Source organism: Solenopsis invicta, chromosome 3, assembly GCF_016802725.1.
Source record: "Solenopsis invicta isolate M01_SB chromosome 3, UNIL_Sinv_3.0, whole genome shotgun sequence".
NCBI lineage: Eukaryota > Metazoa > Arthropoda > Insecta > Hymenoptera > Formicidae > Solenopsis > Solenopsis invicta.
This window is the reverse complement of record NC_052666.1, coordinates 29,922,543-29,934,154: the sequence shown is the minus strand read 5'-3', so window position 1 is coordinate 29,934,154 and position 11,612 is coordinate 29,922,543. Positions and strand designations below refer to the sequence as shown.

Genomic DNA, 11,612 nt, shown 5'->3' with positions numbered 1-11,612 from the left:
CGCGGCCTCATAAAGTTGTTAATGACGATAATGATGTGCGATAATAGATCCAGCACAAACGGCAAGCGAGACAGAGAAAAAGTGAGAAAGAGGGTGAGAGGGAGAGAGGGAAACGGAAACTCTCGCCGCGGCGTCGCGTACGACGAGGAGGAAGAACCAGAGGATCGTGAGAAGACATGCAGCCGTCGACGCCATTATCCCCGCTGAGTCGCAAAGCGCCGCGACGCCGCAATATCGACGTACCGCCCACCGCGTCTCCCCGCGTTTCGTGCTCTCTCTCTCTCTCTCTTTCTCTTCCTCTCCTCGCCGTCTCTCGCTCTCTTTCTCTCCCTGGCTTTCTCTCTCCCTCTCGTCCGAATCCACCCTCTGTCAGAACGCAAGGAGTACCTTTTAGGGTGCTATCAACCCTTCGGCGGTTTCGGCCATCTTGTCGCCGCACTATTTCGGCGTAATGTTCTCAAAAGCGTCTTACGGAAACATGGATGAGATTTGATGGAAGTTTCACGCTGATGACTTTGTCGCGGATGATGCAGCTTCAATAAGCTTCTCAGTGTGGTGAAAATCAACAATAAAATCTTATTCTTTACTTTGTTTTAACCGAATCTTTTTTTTTTAATTGCATTTACTTTTATTTTGATAATTACGTCATTGAACGTGTGGAACTGATGGAAGTATTTATAAATAAAATGGAATTTATTGTCAGAAATCTTATAGTAAGTTTAAATTTTTAGTCTTCGAAGAAAAAGATCCGAATTTCATCCGCCATTTTTTTTTTTTAAGACCTGCAAATTTGAATGACAAACGCAATGAGATTCTCAGAACTACGTTTATTTGGCTTTGTTATTCACAGTGGCAATAATGACGCTCGCCATGCATCATTTCTCTTACGTCGCGTTAAATTATGTATAAACGGTGCTTATCCTATTGTAACTCGCCTATTTCAATAATTCCTATTTACAAAGCATGCCTCGCAAAACGTTCGGTAAAAATGCTTCGTAGATACATATTTTGCGTTACGCAAAACGACGAGAACTGAATCGACCATTGCAAAATGAATATCTATCAATTTTTCCAGAGACCAATTGAAAAACAATTAATTCTCTGTTTCAAAAAATATTTTACAATTTCTCAAAATTCTGTCCAAGATATTACATTTGTAAATCTATTTAGAAGAAGAATAATCTTAATAAACAAGAGTTTATTTTTTAATTAAAAAATTTACCTAACTCAAATTTTGGAAAGATATTTTGCAATGGCTAATGCGATTTTAATATTTTTCCGATAAAACAGCAAGAGAAATAAGTATCGATTAATTTTTCAGAAATAAATAAAAAAAAATTATTTCTTTTTAAAAAAGTATTTCATTGTCTCTTGAAATTCTCTCAAAGATATTTAAATTATACTTGCAACAGTGTTGAGCAAAATTAATCAATTTATCAATTAATAATTACAATTAAAAATTTGGTGTTTTATTATAATTTTTAACAATTAAAATTTTTTGTCATAAATTTCAAGCTTTAATTAATTAAAATTTTAATCAACAAAATAAACCGATAAAAATTAACTGTTGTACGTAATTGTAATTAATTTAATCGGTTGATCAAAAATAATTACTTTAGCTTAATTAATTGAAAAATTAATTGTTAATTATTAATTGTTAATTTTTGTCATTGATTAATAGTATTTATTGATTAATTGATAACTGAAAAGCATTGATTACTATAATATAAAAATAATTTATATCATTTGATATCGATTTAAATATCTTTTTGATGACAAATATATTTTTTAAGTGCGTGTATGGTTTGTAAAAATTGTAAATATAATTTTTTAAACATCATTAAAAATTAATGATTTTTTTTAATCCAACGATGTATGTTTGATTTATTTCAATAATCGATTGAATTATCTGTGATTATATAATTGTTATCATTAATTTTTAATCGATTATTTTAGTTAAGCAAAAGCTTAATTATACAAAATCATTTGCAATTAATTCAATTAATTAATTGTTTTAATTATAATTACATACATTAAAAATTTTTAATCCATTATTTTAGTTATCAAGTAAATTAATTGATTAATGCCCAACATTGATTTACACTATTTTTTAGAAAAATAAATCATAAACAAGATGTAATTGTTTTTGTTTTTTAAAGTTACGTATTAATTTTTCAGCAAAAAATTCCCTCAAATTTTTGTAATGTGTATATCTTGGAATGGCTACTTCGATTTGCTTTAACGCCTTTTAAACGAAGCCGCGAGAGTTGTATAAATATCGATGACCATCCCTGTTGCCCGAAAAATCGGAGACACTTCGATGATCGTAAGGTACAAATCTCATAACGAGGATCAGTGACTAGAAACGCTTTCCCTTATACACTAAATAACATTCTAGATGAGAAACGTTTTCGCGACCGTTTGATCCTCCCCATCTTCGTAAAGTGATGTCAAAAATTCGCCGTCTATTCGAACCGCGTCGTTCCGTTTTTCGACGGATCTTCTGGCGTCCAGACTTTCGCGTACATCGTGCCGTTCGGCGAGATATCCGACTTTCTCGACCACGACAGCGAGTGCGAGATGAACGGATTCCCACCGCTGCCTGAAAGTCGCAATAGAGGTGGAGATTAGTCAAAACTTGGTGAAGTCATGGAAGATGAATTGGGATTGGCGCGAAAAGATTTTCATCATAACACATTTCGCATAATTTTTGCGTAAATTTTCACTCATTGTCAGAGTGCGCAGTACCATCGCATTTATTAAAAATGCTAAAAGTACATTTCATATAATATTTTAAGAAGACTTGAAAGATACGTTACGTTATATGTTAAAATGAGAAAATAGAAAAATTATTAAAATAGAAAATAAGAAAGAGATATATTGTTATTAAAATAAAGAAGCAGTGTACAAAATGCAATGTAGAACAAAACAAAAAAGGTTATTTAAATAATTAATAATTTTAAAAAACGTACGTAATATTATTATATGTAAAATAAAATAAATGAAACACGTAAATATAAACATTAAAAAATATAAATTAAGTTAAATATTTTAATATGATTGATGTAATTAAAATATGTTATCAATGCTTTTCATTAAAATAGAATAAATATATAGATAAGATTTATTACATATTTAGAAACTTTTTAGAGACCCACATTTATGAGAACAAGATCGTATGACGTGTCCAACAAAGCAATGAACAGTTTGATACATAAAAGATATGATACAAAACGCTATTAAAAATTTGAATAAACGTTTGTATGTAACATAGTTTTTTGTATATATTATAATTTAAAACTGGTCGTTGCAATGAGAGAAAACTCCTTAATAAAAGATACTTGGGCTGAATAAGACTTATTTAATTTAGTTAATTAAAAAAAAATACTTTAGAAACTATTTAGTAGATAAGTTAAAAAAAATAAATTAAATGAGTTTTACTCAGCCAAAGTATCTTATATTAATCATGTATGAATTAATGAAGTATTTTATGTTAACGTATCTGCTTATGCATATAGTACTTACAGTATCAAACGACTTAAATGGAAAGTTTAGCGTATACAGAAAAAAAATTAGTATCAATTAACATTTTTTCATATGTAGGAAAGAATATCAAATCTTAAAAGAATTTATAATCTTGAACAGACATAATTTATCAATACAAAGAAATTTGGTTTCTTTATGTTAACAAATTATGTCTGTTTAAGATTATCAAATTTTTTCAAGAAAATTTTATATTCTTGCTTATATTTGAAACAATAAATTGTTGATTTGATACTAATTTTTTTTCTGTGTATACTATCGATGATACATGCGATATGGAATGTGATATAAATATAACACGTGAAAAATATATAAAATTACCCATTAAAACTGTCAAAATATCGGCATTATTTTTCATACTGATGATTGAGAGACTAAGAGAATTACAATCGTTTGTAATTTAAAAATATTGATCATTACTGCAACTAGCGCGAGAGCAGAGTATGTAATTACAACGGGCGGTTACGCGCGCGATTACCAAAACTTTTGATAATCTCTCAATTATCTCCGGGACAAAACAAATTCATCTCGAAAGCGCCCCGTATCTGACGGGGACACCTGTCCTGGAATAAAGGGTAGATGGGTAATTATGATAAATCGACCTATGATTCCACACGGGGCAAAAGCGGGTCGGCCCGACGCTAATACAGTAGTACACATAATATCGAAATGGCGTGGAGTGCAGCAGTATCAAATGTTCTGCATTATCAAACTAAATCACGCGTCAGAATAGTGAAAATCGAATTATTAACGAAATTTCAGCGAGATACGATTTCATACACAGATGACGCACGTTACGTTGTAAAATTTAAGCCGCACACGTATGCTATGGGAAACTTCAAACATGACTGCATCATATAAAATACTGGCAATTCTCGATGTTGAAACTTGCTTTCAATTAGTTACAACGCGATGTTACTCTCGCTAACTCATTAAAAATATCAGAATTCAGAAAAGTTGGCAAACGACAAAATATCTTCAAATTTCGTTACATTTTAATTTAGAATAACTTTTATTCTAATCTATTGAATTATGTATTTAATACTAAGAACTGAGAGAGAAATATAAAACAAATAAGTTCACCTAATATTTTTTTGCTATGATCGATGTTATAAACCTTATCAAAGATTCAATGAATGGAATCTTTAAAGTACTAATTGCTTTTAAATAAAGCATGAAAACTCTTTATTTACAGCATGAAAAAAATGGCTTTGCTAAAGTATTTAGAAATTTAGCTAGATACGAGTTTGAAAATAATTTTATTAAACCATGAAAATAATTGTGTGGGCTTTTCGAATTGGTTGCTAGACTGTCAAAATTATTTGCGTCATGCTTCCAACAAAATTATTTTCAATACAGTTAAAATCGAGAGGTCAATGAACGATCATAACAGGATCTTATTAGTGCTTAATAATATCTCTTATGTGATTTTATATACATTCTAGTTTTTCAAATTTCACGCCGTTACTTTCGATCTTGAAACGTAATTTTTAAATTGAATCAGAATTGCCACACAAAAAGATTTGTTGAAAAACTAAAATATTTAGTTCAACTAAATACAGAATTAGTTAATTTTGTTAATTCTTGATTCAAACATTTTAATACTTGACACAAATTAATTATATTTTTTTGTGCAACTTTTTGTGCAAATAATTGTTGGATTAAATCCCCTGTTTAGTTTGGACGTATCAGACTAAATAAATATTTTAGTTTTTCAATAAATTTTTTCTGGATGTATTAATATCACAATTAAATCAATAAATTTAAATTGACGTTAACAAGCATCTATTATGCAATAAGTTTCTTCCTCTCCACCGTTCAAAAACCGTAAAGAATTTGTTGCGCAAAATATTATCTCAGAATTTGAACCTGAGATAATACCCCTCCCTATTATCTTATTTAAAAATGTTTTCATATATCTTCATCCAGCTAAATTAGATATTTTTAAATTTTTAGATATTTCAGCAAAACGTTTTTTTCCCGTGTAAAAATAAAATTGAATATGTCGCGTTTCATTAATCGAGAACTGCCCGTAGAAATATAATTAAAATTGGCCTCACCACGGACTATGACCTTCTTGGATTCGTCCCGGCTGGAGCATCTCGAGAGACCGCTATTGCCCGTCAAGGGGTCGTTACCCTTGTCCGCCCTGACGAGCTCGTTGAGGAAGTTTATGTAACCGATCGCCAGCTTGAGCGTGTCGACCTTCGACAGCCTTTTCTCGTACGGCAAGGTCGGGATGTGGGCCCTCAGGCCCTCAAAGGCGTCGTTTATATTTTGCATACGCCTTCGTTCTCTCATGTTTGCCGCTTGCCGCTGCTGTACCTGCACCTGCCTCGGACATTTTCCCGATGGCCCGCCGCGCCGATTGCTCCGACTTCGTCTACGAGAAAAAGTGGCGAATTAATCGCCATACAAATTTACAAAGTGACCAGAAAGTTTTTCTATTTTATTCAACTACTAAAGTAGTCTATCATTCAATTTTCAAGAAGCCTTAAATAAGTCAGTATAACTTGAAATCATTGATATTTTAAAAAATTATTATTTGAAAGCACATTTTGTTGAATTAATTTTAAATTAAATTTAAAATCTGAAAATTTTGAGAGGAAAGATCACTTTTAATTCCGCCGAGAAAAGAAAAAAGATTAAATGAAAAAGAAATTTGTGAATTTAAGAGACAAGCACTTCCGAAAAATGCGATCAAACGATTTACAAAGCAACTCGAAGATTTCAATTTCATTTATATTGTAGAGTTTAATGATGAGATATTCTGTCATTTAATATCCGAGAAGCTTTAAACAATTCAATATGACTTGAAATCATTACTTTAGAAAATTAATATTTTTAAGCACAATGTGGAATTAATTCTAAGTCAAATTTAAAATCCAATAATTTCAGAAGGAATTTATTCCAATTTTGCCGAGAAAAGAAAAGAATAAAATAGAAAAGAAGTTCGTGAATTATCTTAAGTAAGAAAAAAACATTCCCAGAAAAATGCGGATTAAATCAAAGAAAAGGTGGTGCCGTAGGCTATGTAGATATATTATGAGTAGATATATTATAAGTACCTATCTTATATCTATTACTAGGAATTGCTAGTCATTACTTATGGAATCATTTGTTTGGTAGCCTGCCATAACGTAGTGGCGCTAATATGCCAATGTACAATAGCTTACAATTGTAAAGCATTTTTACTTTTGAGCATTTCGTAATTTTTGCAAGGTACATTTGAACATTTAATTACACTTACTTTCACATTGTTTTTAAATTTGAGTATATTATTAGACAAATCTAGGTACATTAAAGTGCTTTTTATGTCATATAACTTTTACTTCAGTTATGTACATTTTGAGCTACGTATTCAATAGTAAAACATTTTGTTAATGTGGGCACAAAAGCGTGGTAGTAATATCTAATATCGGACACTATCGAGATTTTCATATCGAAATGTTTTTTTTTTTTTTTTAATAAATTGGTTGTCACTCTATAGGGCTGCGTTTAGAGACATTAGGGATGTTGTTTTATTCTTGTTTAAACAACAATATTTTAAAATGATATCTTTAATGTTTCTAAATGTAGAAAAATTTTAATCCATAGAAAATTAAAAATATATAATTTTGTAACAAAATATATTTTGCATCTTTTTTTTTAACAAAACCATTTTTTAAATTTATTTTTATGGTTTTACCACCCTTATTCCTCTTCGACTTACTATGTAGTGTCGTCACATTTTTATAAATCACATTCTAAAAAATGTTTTACATCTTTGAATCTAGAATCTATTAGACAATATTTTGATGAATATAATCGTTAAATTTCAATATAAAATATTGATTATTAATAAAGTTATTGAATAAGATATAAATGAATGCCAATAATACTACCTCTCCTCTGCAATTTTATTCATAGTGCAATTAAAAAAATATTCTATCTGGTAAGAATGCAACAGAAGAAAATTGAAACAGAAGAAATAAAAAAAAAAGTTTTCAACGAAGAAAAACAAAAGTGTCTTTAACATTTCAATACGACTAGAAATCATTATTTTTGAAAATTAATATCTTAAAGCGAGTCTAGTCGAATTAATTTTAAGCCAAAGTAAAAATTTCAATTTCAGGGAGAAAGATTAATCGTAAATCTCTAAACCGAGAAGAAAGGAAGAAAAAAAATCCAAAAATTAAAAATGAAGGAAACACATGTAGAGTACTCACTCTCTCGCGTGATTTTCCTGATCGCTGCTGTAGACGCTCTCGTTGTCACTGCTGTTTTCGTCGTAGAGATAGTGCTCGCTGCCGCTGGTGCTACCGGTGCTACCAGACGGATGATGCGACGACGGGATCTGCGACGGGATCACCGCCGGGAGCGTCGCCGTGGTCGGTACTCCGCAGTGCGGCGGTAATGCCGGGATCGCCGGATTTCCTAAGAAGGTGTGAGCCTCGTACATGTACTGCCGGTTCATCATGTCCCGCTCGAGATTGTCCATCGAATACATGATGACGTCCAGTGTTCCGTTCGCTCGATCACTCAAATTTGAAGATTACAGATCTCTTGTTTTAGAGATCCGAAAGTTAATTGCGATAATCCTTTCTCCTTAATCCGAGTCTCGATAAGACTAATTAACGAAGCGTACGACTAGATTGGGTGACTAGACATGGAACGACGGGACTGCCGTGTGTCTCACGCCATTTATGGTAGTGCCTCGCTTTAAACGTTCCGGTTCATGTAATCATTCAATTACCGGACGATCCTGGCAACCGGATCCCTAATCCTCGCGTCGGTCGCATCGTTCGCCGGAATTTCTGATCGCACCTATGCGCCCTCGAACACGTCTCGAGGATCGAGAGATACGATCGACACGTGCCTGCCCGGCACGTGCAGGATAATATTACTAAATACAATCGACACGTGTCTTGGGCGAACCGCTCAACGCCCACACGTGTCCAGATTTGTCCAAACACTTGTTAACTCTCGGCGAGACCTCGAGATGCCTCGGTTCGCGTCCGACGACGCCACTTACGACATTACGATGAAGAGACTTCACTCCGATGATCTCTTATGTTTGCGATACATGCTTATCGGAATAGATGATAAAATTTCTCATTTATGAAACGTCGTTTAAAAAAAAATTTTTTTTTTTGGTAGTGAATTAAATATACAATTTTGTTAATGCGACATTTAATATTTACTCATTTTAGCGACTTTACATTTGTTAATTTTTATACAGGCCATTTTATATCTTCTCATCATTACGTGTCTTTGTATTCTTTTTATTCTTCTTTAATTGTAGGATCCTTTTATATTTCACGCAGATTTTTAATTCGCTTTTCTGCAACCGTAGGCAACCCGTGATAAAAATTGGGACGCGTTAGTTACATTGAGAGAATTAGTAACTAACTAGTTAAATTAATTTTTAGAATCTTCTCCGACGCCGCTGTCTCTCGTTGTTGCTAATTTGTTGCACTGTCCGTTTTATTAGATTTAACGCGCAGTTTCACCGATCGTTCCGTGGCAAAAAATTTTCGCACGGGATTTTCGAAGATTTCTCATCGGGAAATATTGCAATTGCGTGAATTCTTCTGTAATTAAACGTACTTGTTCACTTATTGAATAAAAATGACATACACTCTGAGTTATGTTTTACTTTCGCAATCGTGAATGGTTTCGCTCAACGAAGACTTCCGACTTAAAATATTACGATTGCATTCGGCTGTTTTTTCCATCATGCAGATTTTATTTATTACCGAAGCATCTTTAGGACGCCATCCTGCGATTCACAGGACTGCATTTTGCAATTGCACGAACATTTCAATCACCCTTCCTTCGATTGATTTATTATAGCATTTTTCTAAATTATCTGAAATTTTAGAGATCAATAAGAAAATTCATACAAGTCTCAAACAGTTTAGAAAAAGTTCCCTCTAATTTCACTTTGCAATTACATTAACGTCTAAATTACTCGCGGATTTACGAATGTCCGGATTATCGCCTGCCACGATTATCGTTTTTATAAAAAAAAAAAAAAAAAAAAAAAACGTAGCGCTGCGGTGATGCAAGATTCCTCTCAAGTTTCTCTTTAAGTTTCTTCGCTATTCTTCAGTTTCTCTCTCACTCGCACTGATAACTTGGGCATTCTGACGCAGATCTACTTGTCACGCACAAAAAACGTCGCCGAAACGTAAAATCTCTTGAAAACACTACGACTTAGAAAGCGTTCCTCAAATGCTTTCCCGGGTGTTCGCCGATCTCGCGCCCGTAAGTCGGGGACCTTTCGCAGCCTCCTGCCGTGACCTGTAGACCACCTACCGTGCTACCGATCGTTCAGGTGGTCTCTCGCTGGACTAAAATCGAAAAGCGGCGAGCGGCAAGGCGGAAGCCATGTCGGGGTTGAAAGCCCAGCTACGACCCCATTCGTCGAGCGCGCGGCCGGCAGAGCCTGCCTACCCCTTGGTTGCTGGGGTAGCGGTGCCGCCTCTTCATCGATCTGATAAGGAACCGCCGTCGTTCCCGTTCCTAGGAACGGCGTCCCGGAACGTCGCCGGGAGAACCGCGGCCGATCGGAACGTTCACGCTTTCTCGAAAAATTACAAAAGATGAACTCTGCACAAAGAAATTTGCTCGATTCACTGCTGAAAAATGACGACAATTAGACTGGCTTAGTCTATTAGAAGAAGCGAGCTGGAACTTCGCTAGAACCGAATCTAGGCAAATTAATGAGAGTTTGTTTAATTAATGAGAGACTTTTCGAGCAAATAATTGAGAATTTAAAATTGTGTCAGATTAAATGCTTCATTAATTTCTTTTTCACTATCCTATTATCTTTCCATTTTTTGTTGTTCAATGTGTATGTAATTTTTTTTTTCAAAGTTCCTAAAAAAAATCAAAGAAAAAAAGTCTGAAACTAATGGATCAAGCTAACAAAATATAATCAAATTGTGTTATTGAAATAATATTGAGATAATGATAAATAAAAGACTTGTGTAACAAGAGACGTAAAATCCAAGTTAAAGAATTTCTAAAGGCAACTATAATTTCCGTGTGCGTAATATATTGATATAAATAGCTTATTCATCTTAACAGCAAAATAAATAGCATAGAAAAGAATTGAGAAATACTTTTCCCTCAGCAACGATTTCTCAAAGAGCGCAGATTAATTAAATAAAATATCCAAACTTGGTTGGAATATAAATATACATTTTTTTTAAAGTAAATTTATAAATTCTATCAAACATTTAAATATTCTAGTTATTATATAGAAATGCTATTTATCAAAACAATAATGTTCCATTCCAGAGTCGTCAATCGTCTGTCGAAACTGTTGAATAAAACACGTTGCCCCTTACGCTTGGCATTTTCGCAACAAGTTTTTTATCGTTGTTGTTCGTTATTTGTGAACTTGCGTCTGACCACAGCTTATACTCACGTCGAACCTACAGAATTTTCAAGTACAGCCTATAGCGGCTTCATGAATTCGTAACTGTCCGACGGACGCGGGCGAAAGTCCATCGCAGTGAAGAAAGCCGGTTATGAACCAGCGAGCGAGAAAAAAACTTGCGACGCTAAGTGAAATAAAGTGAGGTGTATTAATACTGCTTTTACACTTGTAGGCAGCCTCTTACCTAATGCTTAAGTTTCGATATATGTAAAAAAAAAACAATAATGCATAAAACGTATTATATGTATGTATTGTATAGAGATATTTCAAATATTACAAAAATTTAATACCGACAGTAATAAATTGCTAGTATTAAATTTCTGTAAGCGCTCTGTATAATATTTTTTATGTTCTTGAGAATTGAAAGTACAAAAGATGAGCCTTACATAAAAAAATTGAAACTGACAATATAGTGCTTTTAATAATCCAGACAGATAATTAATTACTGGCCAATTTAATATTGCCAGTATTAAATTACTTTAAGAGAGATATTATCTGAAAAGAAAAAGTAAAAATAAAAAATTTAGAAGTTATAATATTATTTCCGGGATCATAGAAACGTCCCTCGTACCTTCCAAGAATTAAAATAATATATATTATGTGCAATAAAATAAAATATATATTAAAATATATGACACAT

At 33.0% G+C, this 11,612-nt stretch overlaps 1 protein-coding gene across 2 annotated transcripts; it reads right to left on the bottom strand.

Annotated features, from left to right (window-relative positions):
- Positions 1-2,059: 2,059 nt before the first annotated feature.
- LOC105196421 (pancreas transcription factor 1 subunit alpha) lies at positions 2,060-9,892 on the bottom strand. 2 transcript variants are annotated; one of them, XM_039446831.1, is made up of 3 exons: positions 7,752-9,892; positions 5,604-5,926; positions 2,060-2,602 (listed from the first exon to the last, which is right to left on the bottom strand). In XM_039446831.1, the coding sequence occupies exons 1-3, from the start codon at positions 8,030-8,032 to the stop codon at positions 2,466-2,468; spliced, it is 741 nt and encodes a 246-aa protein (XP_039302765.1). In that variant the 5' UTR covers positions 8,033-9,892; the 3' UTR covers positions 2,060-2,465. The 2 variants fall into 2 exon arrangements, with proteins under 2 accessions (XP_039302765.1, XP_025987927.1); XM_026132142.2 differs by having other exon boundaries at positions 5,607-5,926.
- Positions 9,893-11,612: the final 1,720 nt, after the last annotated feature.